The sequence below is a fragment of the Danio rerio genome, chromosome 25 (assembly GCF_049306965.1).
Source record: "Danio rerio strain Tuebingen ecotype United States chromosome 25, GRCz12tu, whole genome shotgun sequence".
Taxonomy (NCBI): domain Eukaryota; kingdom Metazoa; phylum Chordata; class Actinopteri; order Cypriniformes; family Danionidae; genus Danio; species Danio rerio.
In genome coordinates this window covers 22,942,202-22,968,155 of record NC_133200.1, presented here as the reverse complement: position 1 = coordinate 22,968,155, position 25,954 = coordinate 22,942,202, and the positions used below count along the sequence as shown (strand labels likewise).

General features: G+C 33.2%; 1 protein-coding gene across 1 annotated transcript in view; it reads right to left on the bottom strand.

Moving 5' to 3' along the window:
• The window catches only part of znf277 (zinc finger protein 277), a gene marked incomplete at its 3' end in the record, with an annotated part of 29,976 nt that overhangs the window by 566 nt on the left and 3,456 nt on the right, over nucleotides 1-25,954 (bottom strand). Inside the window, 10 exon segments of the mRNA NM_200430.1 lie at nucleotides 1,831-2,005; nucleotides 2,082-2,124; nucleotides 4,551-4,647; nucleotides 4,726-4,793; nucleotides 5,144-5,276; nucleotides 6,635-6,745; nucleotides 8,445-8,536; nucleotides 17,066-17,148; nucleotides 18,867-18,955; nucleotides 19,042-19,252. Coding sequence (NP_956724.1) covers nucleotides 1,831-2,005; nucleotides 2,082-2,124; nucleotides 4,551-4,647; nucleotides 4,726-4,793; nucleotides 5,144-5,276; nucleotides 6,635-6,745; nucleotides 8,445-8,536; nucleotides 17,066-17,148; nucleotides 18,867-18,955; nucleotides 19,042-19,252 — 1,102 coding nt within the window.

Genomic DNA, 25,954 nt, shown 5'->3' with positions numbered 1-25,954 from the left:
ATACATGATGAATACTCAACACATGAAAGTGTAAAGCCTGCAGCTCACAACAAACGTGGAAAGTTATTCGTGTCATATTTAACACACCGTTTATTGCTAATTTTATGTAATTTAGCTCACATGAATAACTGAATATTAATCAGATGATGTCATTACGCTGCTGTGCCATCAGCCAATCGTTGCACTGCTGATCATGATTTCGAGGATCGATAGATCTCTCCTTCACAACACACGCTGCGATCTCAGATCAGTTTATCCAGACATTTTAATCTGATTTGCGAACTTGTTTGAAGAACAAAATTAGCCAGAGATCAGGGGTCTGTTCTTCGTGCGTGCATTACTCAGTTAGCTGGATTTGGTTATTGACGTTTTTGAAAATTTGACATGATCCAGGATCGTTTTGTTCTTCAAAACTGATCTGAGAGTTGTTGTCATAGCAACAGTTCTGCTAGCTCAAACCTGGTCGGAAGCAGGTTTAATTAATATAAACAGGATTAGATCGGCATAGTTCAAGCAAAGATAATACAGAAAGTATGTACCGAATTCAGATTTTTTCCTTACAGTAGTAGTCATATACACTCTGGAAAATACTTTTTTTTTTAACCTATATAAAGTTATAGTTATTAATAAAATAAACAAAAGTTACATATTAATAAAACTTATGCAATCTGCATCCCCGAAATGAAAGTACAAAGACTGCCACCTGGTGGTGCAAAGAGAAAATTATTGGTATGTACTTTTTAGATCACTTTAGTACAATTTGTGTATGATAATTGACATGCACAATATTTGATTTTTTAAAAGCAATAGTACATTTATGAAGTCATAAATATGTTTGGCAGTTAATATGACGGTGATTTGATGCTTCATAAAAGTTGCAGACGCCTTTACCAATATCAAAATGCTTTTGTAAACATCCAGTTATTCTTTACACCGACTTCTTTACTTAAAACGGCTACTATAACAAAGAAAATCTTCTCTAAATATATAAATACATTGATATGCATTGAAATACATGATGAATACTCTTGAAACATGAAAGTGTAAAGCCTGCCGCTCAAAACAAATGTGGAAAGTTATATTTAACAAACCGTTTATTGTTAATTTGATGTAATTTTGCTCACATGGATAATTGAATATTAATCAGATGATGTCATTACGCTGCTGTGCTGTCAGCCAATCGCTGAATTGCTGATCATGATTTCGAGGATCGATAGATCTGTCCTTCACAACACATGCAGCGATCTCAGATCAGTTTATCCAGACATTCTAATCTGATTCACGAACTTGTTTGAAGAACCAAATTAGCGAGAAATCAGTGATCAAGTTTAAAAGATCCAGGATCTGCCAAATCAGCTTAGATCAATTAAGGGAGGTACGAAGAACGGACCCCTGCTTTCAGTCACTGTTGGTTAAATATTAGGCATAAAAAACTACTTCTGCAAACCAGGATTTTCACTCATTCATTATACAAACCTCAGCACTGAAGAGATTTAGAATTAGCAAAAAACACTTTCAATTTAAGACAGCAATGAATGGTCATTTTCAAAATGGGGTTGTCCAAATAGATTAAAAGATTTACTAAAAATTTAATAGCCATACTGGATTCTACAGAAGCCTGAAGTTTTAAAAAGATCAGCCAGCAGGTGGTGCTATAACCTGTTGAAAAATGCAGTTTTTCTATGATAATTCAAAATTGCATATTTCATCACAGTTTGAAGTGTTTATGGGCGTAATAAATTATTATTTTTTTACATGCATGTACTTATGTGCCTGAACCACGATAATTGCTGCTTGCGGCAATATTCTTATTTCTTAAAAAACACTTACTGTGGTTGATCCCAGTGTGAGACGTCAGGTAACTGCATTACATGACCAGCGGTAACCAGATGTTGAACTAGTTCCTCTTTGCTTTCAAACTTCTCCTGACAGCAGTAGCAGCGGCACTGGTGAAGCTCACGACGGATGTAATTCACTAGTTTGACCTGCTGGTAAAACTTCAGACCTGGACAAACAACAGAAATCAGATTTTAAAAAAGACACATGAAGCAAGAATTTGTTAGTTTTACAATTATACTCACTTAAATCCATTTTGAGTTTGTGCAGATCAAATTCATGAGTTTCCTAGAAGAACGAAATCATGCTATTATTATTTACACGGTTTTCATATAGAGTGTATTTGTACAAATACATTGTAAATAAATCTTGGTTTAAATCTCACATGTTCAAGAGAATAAAACTGTTACTCAATACCAACAATATTAATAAAATAATCTATGAACCTTAAAAAACCATGAAAACCACTGTAGCTCTTTTTCCTCCATAACAAGGACTTGCACTTTAAGCATATTGAAGTACCTGGATTTCCATCCTAACATGAAATGAATCTTTAAAAGTTTTTCCAAATAAAAAGTGTGTGTGTGTGTGTGTGTGTGTGTGTGCGCTGTCTGACAAAAAAGTGCCCTTCACAATCAAATCAGCAGTATGCCTGACTTTAACTGCAGTTGGGCAGTTTCACTTTAACTCATGAACATTTTATTCATGCCGTCGTGACAAACTGGGGTATTCGACGCAAATAAGGAGTAAGGACTGGTGAGAGTGTTATAGAATATAATAACGCATGGCGATGGAAAGAAAAAACTTCAGCATTTCTCGATGTGTGTGTCTGTTTATGTCTGCGTGTGTGTGTGCGGTCCTTTACTGACAGCCGTGTGTGTGCGTGCATGTGTGTGTGTGTATGTGTGTGTGGATCTTGTCGGAAAATATGGTAAAAAGTCCTGCATAATGGTGTTTACTGATTGCAGTGTTTACTTCAATAATGCCATTAATATATGCAAACTCCACATGTCTTGATTCTATTTCTGTTTAGTTCAGTTATGACTTTAGTTGGATTAAGGTCAACAAAATTTGTTGTTTGGAGCTCATGTAGGCCTACAGTTGAAAATTCATGTTTAACTGAATAAACAGTTGGTGAACACAAGTAAATCTTATTGAACATCTTTTATTTTCCATCACTAATTATCATAGTAGATCAGTTTCTCAAGCAGTTTGTGATGCATTTTGGAAACAGGAGATAAGCCCTTGGTCTAATGCACCACCAGGCTTGAGAAACCTGTTCTCAAAGACTTATTATTTAGGTTGCACACATATTCTGAATGCCTTCGCCAGAATTCAAATGAGTCCTTTTAATGTAGATTAATCTAGATTAATTCCGAGATTAATCTACATTAAAAATCTATATAATCTATGCCCACCTATAATATATATATATATATATATATATATATATATATATATATATATATATATATATATATATATATATATATATATATATATATATATATATATATATATATATATATATATATATATATATATATATACACAGTTGAATTCAGAATTTTTAGAATCATTTGGGAAATATTTAAAAAAAAGGTTTTAAAAATATTAAAAAGGGTTTGATTTTTTTTTTAACTTTAAAATATTTCCCAAATGATGTTTAACAGAACAAGGAAATTTTCACAGTATGTCTGAAAATATTTTTTTCTTTAGGAGAAAGTCTTATTTGTTTTATTTTAGCTAGAATAAAATCAGTTTTTAATTTTTTAAACACCATTTTAAGGACACAATTATTAGCTCCTTTAAGCTTTATGTTTTTTTCTTGATAGTCTACAGAACAAACTGTCATTATACAATACCTTGCCTAAATACCCTAACCTGCGTAGCTAGCTTAATTAACCTAGTTAAGCCTTTAACTTTCACTTTAAGCTGTATAGAAGTGTCTTGAAAAATATTTAGTCAAATATTATTTACTGTCATCGTGGTAAAGATAAAATAAATCAGTTATTAGAAATGAGTTATTAAAACTAATGTGTTTAGAAATGTGTTGAAAAAATCTTCTCTCCTTTAAACAGAAATTGGGGGAAAAATAAACAGGGAGTCTAATTTATTCAGGGGGCTAATAATTCTGAGTTTAACAGTATATATATATATGAATTAGGTGTGTTTCCATCAAGTTTTTAAAATTTTAAACCTGCAGATTGTAGTATTGGTAACCTTGTAACCAACAGTAAACAAAGCAAAAATAATTGAGACAGCCTATTTGGCACATGGGAGAAATGTTTGCCAAGTCAGAGAGCTTGGCCAGTAAATGTGTTTCCACACATTAGTTGTTGGGTTTTTTTAAATGCAGTTTCCTAATATGTTGATAAAAATATGTGGATGTAAACATAACTATTGCTGCTGATGTAAAAGGAGTTACACACATTTTAACTATTCATGAGTAATATTAATGAACTAATTAGGGTTAATTAATTAGGGTTTTAATTAGGGTTTATTGCAGGTTAGATGAATGGTTAGTTGCATGTAAATTTGCATAATTTACTGTTATTACTATGGCAAGTACTGTACATGAAACGTGTGCAGGAATGACAGCACAAAATTAAGTGATACATTAAAACGTATGGAAAATAATTGTAAAACATGTATATACAAATATTTTAACATGCACTGAAATATTAAAATTAATTTAAAACAAATAAACGTACCTGCATGTGTGTGTAAATTTTGTCCATGGTCTCTGCTTGCTGATCACAAAACAGACACACGGCGCACACCGGATGAGCCTGCCAATCAGACCAATCACTGCAGGGCACAATGAAAAATATGATCGATATTTATTACATTATCTGAAAACGAACATTTAAAATATAAAGGTCTTACTCATCTTCATCTTCAAGCATCTCTCGGTCGTCTTCAGACTGCACTTCCTCCCATGTCTTTCCCAACTCCTGTATTACGAAAAACAACACAATAACGTTAACAAAAAAATCTTTTTTTTTTTTAGAATCAGAACCCAATCATAGGACAAGAGACTTTATTATCATAATAATAATACATTAAAACATATTGTTTCGTAGTTCTTAAGCAACATTTAATAAATGAAAGTATAAATAAATAATATTATTAATAAAATAAAATAAATAAACAAACAAATATAATATAATTAATGAATAATTACACTTTTATAATACATAAATAAAAATAAATACATAAATAAAATTACACAAATTCTATTAATACATAATATTTTGACACATAATAGATAACATTCATTCTTCAAAATGATGCACGGACAGACCAGGTAGTTGATGACGTAGAATCGATCGTAGTCGTGGTTTCTGGCATTTATTCGGCGATGCTGCTTTTTCCTCATGTGATCTTTCAGTGTGGTTTTGTCTCTGAATGTTTTCTCACAGTATAGACACTGCATGCTGGGGAGAAAGAATATCAGGAAATTTAAGCTTCACTTGTATTTCTATATGTTTACAATATTGTTTACTTCATATTTAGCTAGTTGGCATTTGTGGCATTTCACAACTGAAATCATAAACATTTAACATTACTTGACATAAAAAATATTTATGAAACAAAGATATTTTATTTTAGCTATTTTTTGAAGTTAGCAAACATTTTTTTTCAGTTATTAAAAACTATGTGCTACAAAAAAAAAAAAAAAAAAAGATCAGAAAAAGTCTTATTGAAAACAGTTAGTCTCAAAAAATGTTATATTAGATAACCGTAACCCAGGTCTAAATGAGATAAATACATTTTAGTCATTTTAGGAATAAAAGTTCCATATTTGGTACAATTATACATTTTATTCATATAAAAATATAAAATATTGCTTTAAAAATAATTTGAATATATTTAAATACAGGCGAGGCAGTGGCGCAGTAGGTAGTGCTGTCGCCTCACAGCAATAAGGTCACTGGGTCGAACCTCGGCTCAGTTGGCGTTTTTGTGTGGAGTTTGCATGTTCTCCCTGCCTTTGTGTGGGTTTCCTCCGGGTGCTCCGGTTTCCCCTACAGTCCAAAGACATGCGGTACAGGTGAATTGGGTAGACTATATTGTCCATAGTGTATGAGTGAGTGTGTGAATGTGTGTGAGGATGTTTCCCAGAGATGGCTTGCGGCTGGAAGGGCATCCGTTGCGTAAAAACTTGCTGGATAAGTTGGCGGTTCATTCCACTGTGGCGACCCCGGATTAATAAAGGGACTAAGCCACCAGGAAAATTAATGAATGAATATTTAAATACACAGCGAATTAGGTTTCCTGTGGCTTAAAGCTTCCAGGGAAACAACACTAATTGCATCTAAATAGTAGAGACACAAGTATTGGATAACGGTCTCAAAAAAGGTTTTATCTAATTATATTATACATTTAAAAAATATAAATTATAAAAAAATAAATATAAATTTTTTTAGTGGATTTATTCACTTATAACAAATCTAAAAACATAAATCTTTTTTTTTTTTTTGACTATAAAAAGTACATCAGCATTAGCAGTTTTTAGAATTTACTCTGTTCTCGATCTATCTGGCAACCTGGGATTAGTGTAATAACAGAAAGCACCAAAAGAGAGCGTTCAAACCTTCTCCATTTTTATTATTTATTTTTCTTTTTTAATAGAAATGAAGCCAATATTGGTCATAATGGTATGATCATTTATGAATTTTTAATTTAGTGTTGACTTCCACTTCAAATGTTGACTATATTTTATTGATTTATTTTTGAATAGATATATATATAATTGGGGTTTGCAGCAATATAGCCGAATGTAAAGACTTGCTTGTCTAGTTTGCTTTCGAGTGTGTTGAGAAATTCATCACAGTAGACGATGTTGTCTGGCAGGCCGATACTGAAAGAATGTTCTTTAGCCATGTGATTCAGCAATGAAGACCTGCAGAGAAATCAGAGAACAAAAACAACACGTTAAACCTGGCTATGCAGTGTCATCATCCTGAAACATTCCAGCAAAAAAAATAAAAACAACAACAACTGAACAGGCCAAAGAAGAGAGATTTGTGATGTCACTATACAGTGGAAACTGCTCTTGAATATTAATTACTTCATTCTGACACTGCATTCTAATCGTCCAATAAATATTAATGAAAATTTTAATTCTTTACAAGTTGAGTTGCTTCTGTCATTTTTTATTTATCATTAAATATATTTTATAATTTTATACTACATTTATCTTCATAAAGATTCACACATATACATTTAATAGTGAAAAGTTATTTAGCAATAAATATATGTCATATTTAACATGCATATTAATATACATATTAATATTTTTTATTATTTTTGCTGTTATTTGCTATTAGTGTTTTTAAACAATGTAATAATCTTGCAAAAAAAATTTTAAGATAATTATTTTTAGAGAACTTCCAAGTCAAATTATCTATTAATTCTTGCTAATGTTATTATCTAACAATAAATACATGGGATAACTGAATATTTGTATTATTTACACAAACACACGTTTACTATTGAATATATACTCACTGGCCACTTTATTGGGTACACCTTACTAGTACCGGGTTGGACCCCTTTTTGCTTTCAGAACTGCCTTAAATCCTTCAGGGAATAGTTGCTGCAGATTTGTTGGCTGCACATCCATGATGCTAATCTCCCGTTCCACCACATCCCAAATGTACTCTATTGGATTGTGATCTGGTGACTGTGGAGGCCACTTGAGCACAGTGAACTCATGTTCATGTTCAAGAAACCAGTCTGAGTATGATTCATGCTTTATGACATGGTGCGTTATCCTGCTGGAAGTAGTCATCAGAAGAGGAGTACACTGTGGTCATAAAGGGATGGACACGGTCAGCAACAACACTCAGGTATGGTATGGCCCTGACATTGCTCAATTGGTACTAATGCGCTCAAAGTTTGTCAAGAAAATATCCCCCACACCATTACACCACCACCACCAGCCTGAACCGTTGATACAAGGCAGGATGGATCCATGCGTTCATGGTGTTGATGCCAAATTCTGACCCTAACATTGAATGTTGCAGCAGAAATTGAGACTCATCAGACCAGGCAACATTTTTTCCAATCGTCTATTGTCCAATTTTAGTGAGCCTGTGCAAATTGTAGTCTCAGTTTCATGTTCTTAGCGGACAGAAGTGGCACGCAGTGTGAACTTCTGCTGCTGTAGCCCATCTGCTCATCTGGCATCAACAAGGCATTTGCGCCCACAGAACTGTCGCTCACTGGATATTTTCTTTTTTGAACTATTCTCTGTAAACACTAGAGATGGTTGTGCGTGTAAATCCCAGTAGATCAGCGGTTTCTGAAATGCTCAGACCAGCCTGTCTGGCACCCACAACCATGCCACATTCAAAGTCACTTAAATCCTCATTCTGATGCTTGGTCTGAACAGCAGCAGATCATCTTGACTTGTCTACATGCCTAAATACATTGAATTGCTTCCATGTGATTGGCTGAATAGAAATTTGCATTAACAAGCAGTTGCACCTAAAAAAGTGGCCGGTGAGTGTATTTCTCAAATACCATAATTTAATATATTTTTACAGGTTTACTGTATATTTAATATCAGCATGTGCCCGAATAAGAACAACAATCACCTGTTTCCAGTAAACTCCTCGCTGCAAAACATACATATGCGATGAAATGTTTCATCATCTCGCTCTTTCTGCTGCTGTTCCAGAACTTCCTCCTATTAAAACACATTAAACTTCATCACAACTTATCTAGCATTCATACAACATCACTATAATGCTAATAGTAAAGCTTTATAAAAGTATTGTGTGATTACTTTTTCCTCCACAATTCTGACCCTTTTCTTAAAATTCTGAATTTTTCCTAGTGATTGTGAGGTAATCTCTTACCCGTCTGAATTTGTCACAATATCAAGTTTATTTTAAGGGATTTTTCTAACAACAACAATTCTAATTTATTCTCATGATTTTAAGGCAGCTTCTCAGATGGTTGACTTTTTTTCTCCTTGCTTTTCTGATTTTGAGTTAACACCTCATAACTTTGACCTTCTTAGAATTCTGACAGTTCTCTTGGAATTTCAAGTTAATTTCTCGCACTTCTGCCTTTTTTTCTTTTCAGAATTCTAAAGGGGAATTTGAAACTTTAGTTGATGTGTAATGTAGCTGTGTGAACATAAGCAACATCTCTTAATGTAATACGCTTAATGTAATTCAATGCAAAGGGAGACATTGGCTTTAATAGAGATAACTTAGCAAAGCCTACAGCAAAGTTTGGAGACTACAAAAAAAAAATTAATAAAAATTGTGAGATCACAAACACTTCAGGTTACACGTATCAACTACGTGCATACACCCCGCGCAGTGAAGGTGTGTGGCCAGAGGTGCTGTAATATTATAGCAGAAAAAGCTAAAATGCTGCTATTTCCATAGAGCTTCTTCTGTTTCTGTATTTGGGCTTCCAAAAGGAACAACACTAAGACAGAAGAGCTTACAGTTTAATTGTAATTATGTTCCAGAGAATTATAAAAAAAAAAATATATATATATATATATATATATATATATATATATATATATATATATATATATATATATATATATATATATATATATATATAGCTAGCATTTGACAAAGGACAACTTCCCGAATCTCTCCCAGTTCAGTACTGAATTCGGCGAAAAATTCCTTAAAAAAGGAGCAGCTCCAACCATAATAGCAGAAGCTGTGGATTGTGAGCCGAAACCTGCAAGTATATTTATTTGTTAGAATTGATCTATTACATGCAGTTAGCGTTAACGGAAACAAGGATGTAGACAATGGGAAATGCTATTTGTCACCAGTAACAATTTAGCTACAAATTCATATTTATCCGTCAAACCACTGTAAACAGCCACAAATCTTCAACAGCGCTGCAGTGTCTCTCAATGCAGCCACTTTCCCTGCACTCTACATCTCAAATAGCAAACTCGCAAAAGATATGTGAATATTTCATAATACTTACATATACTTATAACCCGAATATATATTAAAGACACTTGTCAGATTTTTTTTAGAGAGCAGGCATGAGGTTTAGTTGTGTCCTCTGTGTCATTTTCCGTCGTATTTTGGGTGCTTTCACATTTGTAGTTTGCTTCATTTGGTCTGAACCAATGACAACAAATGATACATTGTAGCATTTTCTGCCGCCTTTTGGTGGTTTTCACACCACACTAATTTCTTTGGTCTGAACCACTTGAAAAGAACCAAAATGCAGTCATCTGACAAAATCCACATCACTCATTGGCCAGATGTCATTGAACATATTTCCTAAACTGCTTTTCAATTGGTCAGAATTCACGTATGGGAAGATCTCAATGGAACTCCTGCAAGTAAACAAACAGGAAACACAAAATGTCGCTTTTGACTATGGAGGTACGACTGCGCTGGCTGATTGTATCCCTGCTCATAGTATACTATATAGTTTGTATACATCACTTTAGACAAACTACACTTTGAGAATGACGCGCAGCTGCGACTGGAAAACAATGTTTTAATGCATCACAAACGTCGAAGAGGCACCGCACGTCACTACAGGAAGAGGTGTGAATTAATTTTGCTGAACTGCTACATGTTCATCTTCTGGAAATATTACCAACGATCCGTCTGGCAATGTCAACAAATATTTTTCCTCCAAATCCCATAATGCATCGGACTACAGCAGCTGGATTAGTCCAAAATGGCGCAGTACTTTTTGCGTTTGGGTCTGTTTCCACTGACTGGTACAGTACGGTACGGTTCGGGTTGGTACGGGCCACCTTTATCAGGCTTGCGATTCCACTACCAAGTGTACCCTTTTGGTGGGTGTGGTGTATGACAAAGTTTCAGTCAACGTCATTTTGGCTCAAGAAAATGTCTACAGTAAAGCTGTACAGGTCCTTGCATAACATATGAGAAGCATTTCTCACAAAACAGATGCTTTACACCCATAAATACTTCTGTACAAATGTTTATTGCCTTTTCTATGAGCATGCCTATTTCTACTTTTCTATGAACATGAGTTGATTATAACTGCAGATCAATGACAGTGCAAAATAGCCTACTGTAACGTCTGCAATTATATAAAATAAATAAATAAATGAACATATATGAACACATACAGACCCTTACAGTCTCTGATATGTTACCAATAACAAAAACTACACACTGCATACATTTAGTCCTTTTTTAGGTTAAAAAACAACACAAAATATAGCCCACAGTCAGTGAAAACCTCGCATCTGTGTCTTTAATCTTCAGCAGCACTTGTAGCCTCTGTTAGAGAGTCATTCCATCATTCTGAGTTCATAATAGTCCAAAAGTTGATGATAATAGTTAAACAAGGCAGTTAGTTCACGCATGTTGAAAAAATAATGTGCTCCTTTTTTAAGGGCTTCTCCTTTGTATTTTTTGCGCTTCACTCTCGCATTTGTCAGTTTCTGACAGGATCGGGTTTCAAAAGCACGTCAATAATCAAGCGCACATTATTATCATGGGCTCAAGACATTTGTTATTTCAGACATAGGCGTGCAGTAAGCGCAAGCAAAAAAGTGAAACCGCTCGCGCTTCAGACTGGCTCGTAAAAAACTAAGGGGCAAAAGGTAGATCTGCTCTTCTTTTTGGCTTTGTGGCTGTACATCAAGACGACTACAAGGTTTGTTTGAGCTTGGGTCAACCATGGCTCCTTATTTTATGTATATATAATTACACTGTAATATCTCGGATCGTCGGCTGTGTATTTTAAACATGGTGGCTCCTTTGTTTTCATTCGGGCTTGTTGCGTAAGCAAACGATGTATCGATGTAAACCAATAGCGTTCAGCTGTGCGTTTAGCTCCAACTTTTGGTACCCTTTCTCGTGTTTGGTACCCTTTCAAAAGGGTGCTAAAAAAAGTGATACGGTGCGCTTTTATGGCCGTTTTCACTGTTAAAAAGCGTACCGAACCGTACCACTCAGTGGAAACGGGTCAATATTCTCTTCACAAACTAACCACTCCAGTTTTCGTTTGAAAGTGTACCGAGACCACCTCTTCAAGGTCTTTTACACCTGCCCAAAGGAACTGCACCCAGAGGGAAAACGAACTCTAGTGTGATTCAACCGAAATAAATAAGGCAGGTGTGAAAGCACTTTAGGCTTAACTGATATGGCTAACAGCTACACTGACTGACAGTATTAGGCACAGCCCGATCCACAAATCACAGCACATTATGTTAGCTGACCAATCAAGAGCCACTTGATGACAGTCTTGCAGAGGAACTAGAAAATATTATTGTCATTTTAATGTTAACTGAGTAGCAGTATATAATTAAAGATACAGTTGAAGTCAGAATTATTAGCCCCCCTGAATTATTGGATTATTTTTCCCCAATTTCTGTTAAATGGAGAGAAGATTGTTAACACATTTCTAAACATAATAGTTTAAATAACTCATCTCTAATAACTGATTTATTTTATTTTTGCCATGATGACAGTAAATAATATTTAATATTATAAGACTTCTATACAGCTTAACGTGACATTTAAAGGCTTAACTAGGTTAATTAGGTGAACTAGGCAGGTTAGTGTAATTAGGCAAGCTGTTGTTTAATGATGGTTTGTTTTGTAGACTATCGAAAAAATATAGGGTAAAGGGGCTAATAGTTTTGACCTTAAAATTGGGTTTTAAAAAATTAAAAACTGCTTTTTTTCTAGCCGAAATAAAGCAAATAAGACTTTCCCCAGAAGAAAAAAAAATATTATCAGAAATACTGTGAAAATTTCCTTGCTCTGTTAAACATCATTAGGGAAATATATAAAAAAATAAATAAATAAAAAAAATTCAAAGGGGGGCTAATAATTCTGACTTCAACCTTATACGGAAAAAAAAAACAATGTGATTTTCTACAAATGAAGCATGAGCACACATTGCTTTGCATATTATATCTTGTATAAACCTGCAACTGTGAGGATAAAATCACAATCGGTAAACTCAGGATGTGAATGTGGTTTTAAACTTTAGACTATTTCTTTCAATTGCTAAGAATTCTGACATAACTGCAAGATTGCAAGAAAAGCATCTCAATTCCAAGTTTATATCTCTCAATTCTGTCCTAACCCTAACACTTTTTTCTTTCCATAAAATTTTCAACTAAATAAACTCACAAAATGATCAACAATAACAGTACTTTATAAAATGAATGTCTCATCATTTTATAAATATATACAGGTTTAAAAAATATAGTACATGGCAAAATTGACACTTTTTGTTAAACTGACCATCTCTTTGCCTCTGTCACACAATTTCCTCCGATCAAAACCCATTAAACTTCCTGACAGACTCTACTAGCATCACTTAGTTCACGTTAAAACATGATTACATAATTGTGAGTTTTTAAACAACTCAAATTTCAGCGTGCCTTGTTTTCATAGCTCTGCGTTTTTAAAAACCTGCTGTTTGATTGACGTAATCATCGATCATCATCATCCCCGAGATGCGACGCGCAGATGATTGGTGTTTAATAAACAGTGCTAATGGCGTGAGCTGGAGTTTGATGGCACAGAATGATTGTGTAAGGTCACAGCTGCACTGGTAAATAGCTGCTCGCCACACTGCAGAAGCAGCCACTGCAGAGGTGCCCATTGCGCCCCGTTGCCTAGCAACCACAATCGCAGATTTGTGCCACAGATGAAATGTGTGCGAGATGATTATGTTGACTCATAATATCTTAGCAAAAACAGGAAGGAGGCAGGGCGGGGGGTCTGGCCTTGTCTTTAAATTCTGTCTTAATTGTTTTGCATATGTTATAAAACTATGATGGTTATTCGAAGACTGAATTCAATTAAATAAAAAAAGATAATTGTTGTTTTTTTATTAAACTATAGTGATCATTTTTCTGATATGTTATTGCAATTTGATGTTTTCTTTCCTTCTTTTAAATGCGCATTTGCTTCTTATAATTCATTGACTTTTTTTGTTCGATTCATAAGATACAATGAACTTCAATTTTGCGAGACCAAAAACCCTCTGAATTCTTGCTTTTGTTTTTTTTTCATTAAATTGAGGCCACCTCACAATTGAGCCTTTTCTTGCAGTTCTGACATTTTTTCTAGTTATTGTGAGTTAATTTCTTACCATTTTCACTATTTTTGTCACAAATGCAAGTTTAAATTCAACTATTTTCTAACAAAAACAGTTCCAACAAAGAGCACACTGCATTTCTGATTTTACTCTTAATTTCGAAATTCACAACTTTGACTTTTTTCTCAAAATTCAGACATTTATCTTGGCATCACGAGTTTACTTCTCGCAATTCTGAATTTTTTCTACAGATTTTTGAGAATTTTTGTATCTTAATGAATAAGTGATAAAGCCAGAATTTTGAGTTTACTTCTTACATAATTCTTTGTTAGCTTTCAAGATATAATTTCAGGATTCTGACAAAAATCATTACTGCAAGACAACCTATTAATTTGCAATAAAAAGGCTGATTTCAGATTAAGATAATAATGTAGAATTATGAGAGTAGTGATGCAATAATTAACTGTATTAACCCTGCTTTAATTCGTCTAGGCATGGGACAATAACCGTTTTCAAGGTATACTGTGATTTGGAAAAGTCAAGGTTTTAAAACCGCCAAGATTTTCTCCTACAGCCTTTCTTGAGTATGTGTAAGATTTATTATTTATGCCTTTTGTTTGTTTGTTTGTTTAGGACAACAGTATCTCCAGCAGAAGGGACATCTAAAAATGCTGTTTTAAATTGTAAGTTTTTGAAACTAATGAAGACAGAAGTCAATGATTCATTTTAATTGTTCAGCCTGACCTGTTTACTGTTCCAAAATATTTGAAAGGGTTTAAAATAAAATATATCGTGTATAAAGGGTGGGAAAGGTTTTTTTTTTTACCCTGACATTTAAAAGGAGCATACAGTATATAAGAGTAGTATTCACAATACCGTTAAACCACAACATTTTTATCCAAAGTATAATGTCATCAGAATCTTATATCAGCCCATGTCTAAATTCATCACTGTTAATTAATCGTAAAAGCTTCTCAACACTGCGTTTCTCCACAGAACAAAACTGCTGCAACTAAACAAAGTTACGCCAACTGTGTGCCAGTTTAAAGTTCCGAGCTTGTACAATGAGGCTAAAACACAAGCACACATGATTAAGTCTATTAACTTAGGGCCATTTACATATAGTGTCTTTTGCACACACAGATTTGTTATTTCCACTGGAGCATCGTGCGAGCGGCATTTTAACACATTTACGTATAAACACATTTCTTTTCCAAAGAGAAAAAAAATACAAAAAATAAAAAACGCCAAGCAATTTTGTAATCTAGGTAATCAAAAGAGTCTTTCAGACAGAGGTTCAGCAGCCATAAGCCCCTTTCACACAGGGATACCAGTAAATATCCTGAAAATAGCTGGAACGACTTTACCGTTAAGTATATTAAAAAAGGCGCTTTTCACACAGGCAAGAACATTCCAGAATTTTTACGGAAAAGACCATTTACACATCCATTCCAAAATACCGGTAAATTCTGATATCATTAACCAGAAATGACCTCTAAATGGCTGTGATTGTATAAGTAAACATTTGACTACATAGCAAACTTTGTGGATGGATACAGTAAGTATTCTGAACACTTTCAATGAAAACATATGGAGGAACACTTTCGCATGTCAAGATGCTCATATTATGTGTATCTGCTCGTGCTCACTGCTCACGCGCCACACAGCAGAGCTTGAAGGTAAACTAACTGCAGTTTATCAAAGGCAGTTTATCAAAGATTTTTTACACAGTTGGCATTGAAAAGGAACATAGAAACGTTATCTGACTAACATCTAGCAGCTAAATGTGTCTGGAAAAATATTCAAAGGCTTTTATTTTCATTAACAGCACGGATGTAAATGTGTCTGAATGTTCTGATTGGCTGGAGTAGACATCTTACGCCAGTGTGTTCTAAGCATGAACACGCTCTTTACGGCAATTTTCCTTCTACGTTCAAACAGCGGAGCATCGCAGCAAATTACTGGTAATGTTACAACATCTCTCTCCAGAAAATTGGCACAATGTATTTACCGGTATTTTCAAAAATGTTCCGTTTACACATGCAGACCTTTCCGGAAAAATTGCTGGTCATTTTCAGGAAAGGTCTGTATGTGTGAAAGGGGCTATGGACTACATTTGTTCGGGGGTGGTTCCAAAGCGAAGGTAGGGAATGAAGATTAGGCAGGATATTTATTTATAGTAATTTTGGAATGGCTAGCTAATGATTATCATGTGCTCCTTTCGAAATTAGTTTGTGAAACTTCACTTTGTTACTGAGCAGCAATAAATAAAATAAAAGATAATATAAATAAGAAATTAAAAATATAAGGAATTTAAAATAAGGACTTTTCATGTGCTTTTTTAAACTAGTAGTGTTTTGAAATGATTGATAATAATTAATTAATGAAGTAATAATCGTGATAACCACAAAACTGTGATTATGCCTCAGACTATATTTAATTATACAAACAAAATCTATAACCGTTGCATCCCTATGTGAGAGATGTCGTTAGAACTGCAAGATTGTGAAAAATCTTTCAGTTTTATTGAGTAATTCTAACTTTTTTCCTTCACAATTCTGACCATTTTCTTCCAATTCAGATTTTTTTTCTAATGATTGTGAGTTAATCTCTTACTAGTTGGACTCCTTTGTCACAATTTTGAGGTAGCTTCTCACAAGTTCTCATAATTTTACTATTTACTTTTCACAATTATTTTCACAATTCTCTTGGAATTTAGAGTTGTAGCATTTCTGACTTTTTTCTTAATTTTGAGTATCTCATAATATGCAACAATTGTGAAAAAAATAAAATAGTGAAAGAATATAAACTTTAAATATTTATTTAAATAGTTAAATATTTAATGGGAATACATTTAGAAATTGTACAAACAATCTCCATTAGGTTTTTTATTACCATTGAATTTTTCAATCAATAAACAAAAAGAACAACAACTAAAAATGTACATCATATTATATAATATATATATATATATATATATATATATATATATATATATATATATATATATATATATATATATATATATATATATATATATGACAGTGTATACTCCATTTCTCCATATTAGTCTGGCTGAAATGCATAGTGCTGTAGGTCTTGATTACTCATAATTATTTGCTATTATTATATGCTGGTCTCAGTCCCAGATCTTTGTATTCTCACAGACACTCACCAGTCGTCTCTGTTGAAGCTGCTCCCTCAGGATTCTGTCCTCTGGCAAAGCGTCACATAACAGAAAGTAATGCTCTTGTTGATCTATAATGACACAAAGAAGGTTTTTGATTATTAAAATGAACAATCTGAACAGATATACATAGATTTAAAACAGAGAATAAGCATCATAATGGCAAACAATAATATTTATTAACAATTTAAAAAGGTTCCAGCATGGTTATTTTTATGTTTTAATATACATGTTTTAATATACAGTATATATATATATATATATATATATATATATATATATATATATATATATATATATATATATATATATATATATATATATATATATATATATGTGTGTGTATATATATATATATATATATATATATATATATATATATATATATATATATATATATATATATATATATRTGTATGTATATATATATATATATATATATATATATATATATATATATATATATATATGTATGTATATATATATATATGTATGTATATATATGTATATATATATATATATATATATATATATATATATATATATATATATATATATATATATATATATATATATATATATATATGTATATATATATATATATATATATATATGTATATATGTATATATATGCATATATATATATATATATGTATATATATATATATATATATATATATATATATATATATATATATGTATATATGTATATATATGCATATATATGTATATATATATATATATATATATATGTATATATATATATATATATATATATATATATATATATATATATATATATTTAATGTATATGTATATGTATATATATATATATATATGTATATATATATATATATATATATATATATATATATATATATATATATATATATATATATATATATATATATATATATATATATATATATATATATACACACACACACACATTCATTTTCCTTCGGCTTAGTTCCTTTTTTACGGGTCCTCACAGTGGAATGAACCACCAACTAATCAAACATATGTTTTACACAGCTGATGCCCTTACAGCTGTGATTCAGTACTGGGAAACACTCATCCACACACGCATACACTATGACCAATTTAGTTTATTCAATTTACCAATAGCGCATGTTTTGCTGTGAGGCGACATTGCTAACCACTGAGCCACCGTGTCACCCCTATATTATAACATTACAACCTAAAAATGTATCATCAGTTGCTACTAAGGATGTTTCAATGTTTATTTTTGCAAACAGTAACAAAACTGACCTAGAACAGTTACTGTACACATGCATTAATACTATAATTGCCATGTTAGGCACAGGTCATTTTACTTAAAAAAAAAAATAAAATTTTTTTTGGGGGGGAAATTGCAATTTTAGCAAACCTTTGGATGAATTACTGGTTTTTAAACATTCATGATGTGTGCGCAGCACGGTCTGTCATGGTTTTGGGTCCCCTAGAAACATTTCTGTTGCGTTATGTGCATATTTGCAAGTGTTGGGAACAATTTGTTTCCCAGAGATGGGTTGTGGCTGGAAGGGCATCCGCTGGGTAAAAAAACTTGCTGGATAAGTTGGCGGTTCATTCCGCTGTGGCGACCCCGGATTAATAAAGGGACTAAGCCGACAAGAAAATGAATGAATGAACAATTTGCAGCTCGTTTCTTCAGTTGTTTGTGTTGTGAACTATTTGAAACATGTGTGCTTCACGTGTGTAAAGTTTGCTGAGAGCAAAAACACACCAACTAACTAACGTTTAAAACTGTTTGACTGAAATGTCTTACCAACAGGACCTTCAGAATTGGTCTTGATAACACTGCAATAGTCTGTGATGGGCTGTTCTGTAAACCGTTTCTTCCAGTACAGCATGTACCTGCAACAAGACATTTTTGTGTTATTTATAATGTTTATGAATTATATTGCTTACATGATGTGGGTTAAAAATCCTTCAAGCCTTACTGTGAAAAGTCTGCGATGAGTTTGACATCAGCGATAACCAGTTTATGCTCCAACACCATGTGCTTGAGAAGTTGGTCTTTTTCAGAAGCAGGAAACAAGTCAGGACACAGAGCGCAGGTCATCGGACATCCATCGCTAGAGGAGGCGAGACAAACCCCATCGCTGAAGTTCTCAGGAAAACAAAGTGGCTCTAGTATACAATCCTGTTTGCCTAATGATGAGGGAAAACACATTTTAAATGGACAGTCCCACCAAAAATGTAAATCCGCTGTTTACTTTTCTCCTTACTGTGATGTATTTACTAATGCTGGGGAATCATACATTTTTTTAAATCATGCGATTAGTCTGTGATTAAATCGGATTCTTAGTTTATAGTGCAGTTTTATTCTAATGGTTTTTGAAAAAAAAAAGTGCAATATTGATTAGTTTTTTTTTTTTGTTTTTTTTTTGAAAGCAGTATTCCCTCAACTTGTTAATGGATATAATATCCTGTAAATATTAACTTAAACATTAATGTAACCAAATTAAAAATCTAAAACCAAAGCTATTTGCCACTGCCAGGGGATTTAAGGATGTCCCTGTCCTTGCACCACACCGTTGCTGATAAGGAGCGCGATAGATTTAGATTTTTATACATGAACTGTGTTCAGAATCCCTACTAACCTGAGAACAGGATATCTTTACTTCACTTTAAAACAATTATACACAGATTTTTGCAGCATATGTATTATAATGTTTTGCATTAGGGCTGAATAGTATAGTTTCGGCATTAACACTGCAATGTGTCTGTGTTTGCAATAGTCACATCGCAGTATATGCAAGGTTAAATTGGGACAATAGTCGATCAACAATTGAGAACACATAAGATTAGTGGAGTCATTGTAACCATAAAATAAAGGCATTTCATGAAAGTGCAAAGCTTGCGGGCACAATAACGTAAAATATTCATAACTTTAATGAAGAAAAAATTTATACAATGAAGACTATACAGTGTTTTTAACATTACATTCGTTAATTTCTGTATCTGAATACTGTTTGACTTTTCGGAAAACCATAATGAATTCTTTATCTTATGTTGCGTATTTTCTTTAAATAATTAAATAATATAAATATAAAATTATTATATAATATAAAAATAATAATATGAATAATTATCCAAAGTAGCAAGTTTTTTTGTTTGTTATTGAGTGTGTATTGCTTGTGGTTCTTTTCTCTCCGCCTCTGTCTCCTAATAGGTTTAATCATTACCGCACAGGTGCGGTGAATCAGGTGCCATTAAGACCATTTAAACCAGACTGGAACGTCATTCGGAGAGTCTCCTCTCTCCCAGCTTGTGTTGTGAAGAAGAAACTGTGTCGTATTCACTCGGCTACATTGTTGAAAGTGAATGTTGAGTGTTGACTTTGAGATCTATGCGGAAACACGTGTGCTGAGGAGGGTGCCTTTTTGTTTTATTACATTTTCCTCATGTTTTGTGGTTAGTAGGGAGGTAAGTAAATGTTATTTTATGTGTTTAATTTCATGTGCTGGTAAGAGGGTCAAAAACTTAGTTAGCTGTTGAGTTTGTTTGTTATTTTGGCATTTACCTCTGTTAGCTTTTTATTGGTTCCTTTTTGAAATTTAAACATTTAATACGTTTTTTCCTTGGTCATTCGTCTTTGCTGTTGTTTTTACTTTTAAACGGGAGAGGAGACTCGGGGCTCCTCATTAATTTAGAGGAGTTCTAATTATTTTAATTCATTTTTTTATTGTTACTGGCTTGCTGTGTGTAGCTAAGCAAGATTAGAATTCATAACACTTATTTTTTTTTCTTTGCTCCATTTTAATTAATTCCATTTAATTTTATATATATTTTTTAAACACAATTTACACCTTTTAAAATCAACCAAACTTATCTAAATGAATGATTTTTCTTTCTTTTTTTTTCAAGAAATGGAGCTATTCAAGCCCACTGGTAAAATTGTATTCATATCACAATATACAGTTAGGTCCATATATTTTTTGTGATTTATTAATAATTATTATGCTGTCCAATTACTTTTGGACCCTTAACAAGTGGGAAGCCCATATGCAAACTATTTAATTACTACAGCGTTCACCTGATTTGGATGTAAATACCCTAAAATTAAAGCTAAAGGTCTGCAGTTAAAGCACATCTTGTTCGTTTAATTTCAAATCCACTGTGCTGCTGGTGTATAGAGCCAATAATGTTAGGACATTGTGTCAATGTCCAAATATTTATGGACCTAACAGTATTTTGCAGAAAAACTAAATATTGCAATGTAAGATTTTTTTCAATGTCATGCAACCTTACTCTGCATTTACACCAAAAGCAAAATAAAGAATTTCACATACTTTACATTAGTAGACTACATACAAAATAAATGTAAATTCAGACATCCATGTGGCCTATAAAGCTGCAAACTTTATATGTTAGTAGTTCATTCAAAAAAATGGTGGAATACCATGGAAAGTGCGTGTGTGTGTGGGTGGGTGGGTGCATACCATTACATCTCTAGTCCCTACAGCACTTCCATTTAGGGATGTCCCAATCCGATAGTGATATCAGAAATAGGTCTGATATCAGTCCAAAAAACTATATCGGACCGCGTTAAAAATCTACAATATAAGCAGTCCGATACTCTCTAAACTCCGTTACAGCTATTATCCAGCAGCGTCCAGAGCCAGCATGCAAAGCCCACGTGATCACAACACTGCTTGCTAGCAAAGTCATTTAAAGAGGTGGTCCACTACGATATCATATTTTAAACTTTAGTTGGTGTGCAATGTAGCTGTGTGAACATAAACAACATCTCTGAATGTAAAAAGCTCAAAGTTCAATGCAAAGGGAGACCTTGGTTTTTACAGAGTTAGCTTAGCAAAGCCTACAATGAACGAATTTTGGGGACTACGAAAAAATACTTCCGGGCCTTGTGAGATCACAAAGGTACTTTTAATGTGCACATACACTGCACAGCTAAGGGCCGTGGCCAGAGGCGCTGTAATGTTATAGCAGAGAGAGCTAAATTGGCAGCTAAACGCTGCTTTTTCCACAGAGCTTCATCTGTTTCTGTATTTGGGCTTCCAAAGGACATGACACAAAGACAGAAGTGCTTACAGTTCCATATTAATTATATTCCAGAGAATTATAAAATGCATAGCAAGCATTTGACAAAACACAGCTCCAGAATCTGTCCCGGTTCAGTGCTGGATTCGGCTAAAATCTCCTCAAAGCAGAAGCTGTGAACTACAACCTGTAAGTGTTTTTATTTGTTAAAATTGATCATGACATGTACAGTGTCTAGCATTGATGGTTTGCTGTAGCAACGATATAAACAACAGGAAATGCTGTTTTGCACCGCAAACGATTTGCCTACAAATTCATATTTATCAGTCAAACTGCTGTAAACACACACACACACACACACACACACACACACACACACACACACACACACACACACACACACACACACAAGCAGCCTCTGTCTATGTGTGTACATGACTTTTCATTGATTCTCTTTAGGCAGTGTTTCCATGCGTTTTACATCTCAGATAACGAAGTCGCAAAAGATATGTGGATGATTCATATTACTTACAACTGCATATTCCGGATATATGTCAAAGAAATCGTGTAAAGCGTAGAGTTAAAAAAAAAAAATACAGGATAGCTCATGGCACTTCTACAGGTTTATTTACTTCACCTCAAGCGATCTTTAAGTTACATTGTTTTGTATACGCTGCTAAGCAGCGCAAGGCACAGAATGGCGACAAACAGCACATCGTGCGAGCCTCATTTAAAACATTTACGTTACAATTCGGTTATGGCATATTGTGGTTCATCCTGTGTGATACCCAATTCAACACCAGCGCTTCCCACACATAAGACTTTACCTCAGTGGCCCGGTTCTGTGTGCGTGAGAAACTCCACAGACTCGGATGCTCTGCTGCTTCAGACTCCAGAGACGTGCTGGACATCTGACTTTGGTAGTAGCTTTGAGATGAGCACGAGGACACGCGAAGAAAAGCTTTTTACTAAATAGACTGACCCAGCTCATTTTTTAGGGTGACAATACATCCTCTTTTTTTCCCAGACATGTCCTCTATTTGAGACTTAAAAATGCATTTAGTCAGGATTTCTATATCTCCTAACATGTCCCAGATTCTGCTTTCGTTTTCTATAGATGTCATGTAAAAGGTGGTAAGTGCAAAACATTTTTGCTGTTTTAATGGTCTGTTAAATTAGAATAAGAAATCATTCTGTTGCTGAGGGCCATGACTGTTTCAAAGAAAGAATGGTATTACTTTCGGGTAAAATAAAAAATTTAATTAGAGACATTCCCACATTTTACTCTTCTTTAAAAAGCCCAGAAAGAAAAAGTGCCTTGATAAACAGTGTCAGATTTGCACATGAGTTTGCAGTTCTGTCTTTCTTTACATTGTCGTGCTTTTCCCATGTGGGTAGTAGGGTTGAATCTGTGCAATATATTATGCAAATAGAATGAATTCTAATAAATAAAATTATTCTTAAAAGTCACATTTATGTATGTGCTGTGGAGAAAAGGTGTGTTTCAATTCAGCTACTACAAGTATTTTTGTTAAAGATAATGTGCAATATATATTATTATAAAATTAATAATGTTTTGTTTGGGAACATTGATACAGCCATAATCTTCTTATGATACAAACACAGATTAAATAGATCTGATCATGTAAATGTTTGTACTAACCATACTGCACATTTTTATTAACTTAACGATAACTTACAACAACAACTTATTTATGCTGCCCAGTGTGATGATATTTTTCAGCTTAAAACTGGGTCAAAGTTTCATAAAATTTTGTATCGGGACATCCCTACTTTCCTTACAATATGACTGAAAGATGTTTATTTTTTGATGACTGATGCTGCTGTATTCATCATGGGTACTTAATTCACTGCACTGCAGTAAGTGTGAAACCCTCATCTCATACATCCCACAGACTCCAAGATGTCCAACATTCACACAAACAAGTAGCTGATTCACACAAAATGACTGGGTGACTCATGTAAACCGCAGGCTATCCACTAAAAACCTGGATGTGTGTACTGTACTACTAAGTGCACTTCATGTGGTCTTGCAGTGACAGATTAAAGGTCATCTATTAGATAATTTATTCATAAAAAAACAGTGTCTGCACTCGAACCACTCACACAGGGGAGCTGGGAAACACACACACACACAAACACAGACAGACACACACACAAACACAGACGCATATTTTTTTTTTTTACAGATTTATCTAGTATAAAATGGTTTGTTAACCAGTCAAGCAGTTTTTTTGGTAGTTTTACATGGTTTTTAAATTAATTTTCACCCTGGAAGACAAGGTAGAGCTGATTAAGATGGGTCAAAGAGCGATTTCTTTTTAAATAATCAAAACAATAAAAGTGTATTACAGATTTGTTTTCCCCCATTAAATTAAAATTGGTCCCGTTCACAAAGTATTTACTGTACATTTTGTACAATAAAAATAGAAAATATGGCTAAATACCATAAAATCTTTTCAAAAAAGGTACAAATTTCTACCTACAAGGTCCATTATGTATGGGCAATATATATTAGATCACAAAAAAAATTATAAATATTGAGTTCACGTTGATGTATTGTGCAAAAAGTGAATATATCGACTTTTGTGACAGGCATATAAAAAATTATTTTTTAAATTGTCATAGGACAAGCAGTGGAGTTGTTCAGTAGCTTTAGGTGTAGCTTTAATGAAAGGCGACGATCCACTTTAAATGTTAACTATACTAAGACCACATATTTGTTTAAATGTTTTAATACTTACAGCTTAAAAGAAGCATGTTGCTTAATTTTTACATGCTTATAAGTTATTCTGATTGATGACAGAACACCATTTAATGCATATCTTGACTTTTTTTATAATAGATGTAATAGAAGTTGACATCTTACTTATTTTCGTTTTGTAATATAAATTAATTATTTAAGTGAAAATAATTTAGGGCAGTCCCATTTATTTTATTTAGATTATTCTGCTCTTCTGTGCTAAACACTGCAGGTGCGTGAAGATGCTCTGTTGTTCTGTTCCGTTATTAATAACATATAAAAATATTTCAGTATTTTAAAATGCAATATTTAATGTGTCGGACACAACATAGACACGTCAATTTGTTTAATATAAAATTACTAGTAATCTGACCAGTTAACCGTTAAAAACCGATTAATTCGCAGCGTTTGTCGGTTAACAAAATTAAAGAAATGAGCATCCCTAGTAGCCATTTAATTTACTTTTTCTATGTAAGAGAACTTGATTGAAAAATAATTTTCAACATGCTTGAACCATCTACACAATGGAGTTTATTTCTGTTTGGTTTTTCAACAGTATTTTGTTACAAAGAAAACAAAAGTGATAGCTTTGGCTATTTATTTATTTTATATATGGCTATTTATATTGTTAATAATTTGCATAGTTAATATTGTTCTTTGATGTTTAGTTTATAAAGATTTTTCAAATGATATTTAATTAAAAATAGTTTTAAAAATCTTTTTTTCCCCACCCTACACGAAAAAAAAAAAATCGTGATACGAACCGAATCGTGGGTCATAAATCGTTATACGAACCGAATCATGGGTTTGGTGTATCGTTACAGCCCTACTTATGTGTATGCGCGCATGTGCCATTTAAAAGCAATAATCATTTGATGACATTTGAAAACCCTTTGCCATCATACTATATTTTGTCCATTTGTCATCAAATAGTTTTAATCATGTAAAAATATAAAAATAAAGACTTGGTGTCAACTTTTTATTTTACATATATTAATAAGTACAGGCCACAATACGAATGTGGTTTCATTTTTAGATAATTACACAGCCATATCACCATGCAACCCAGGACCGGTTACTCA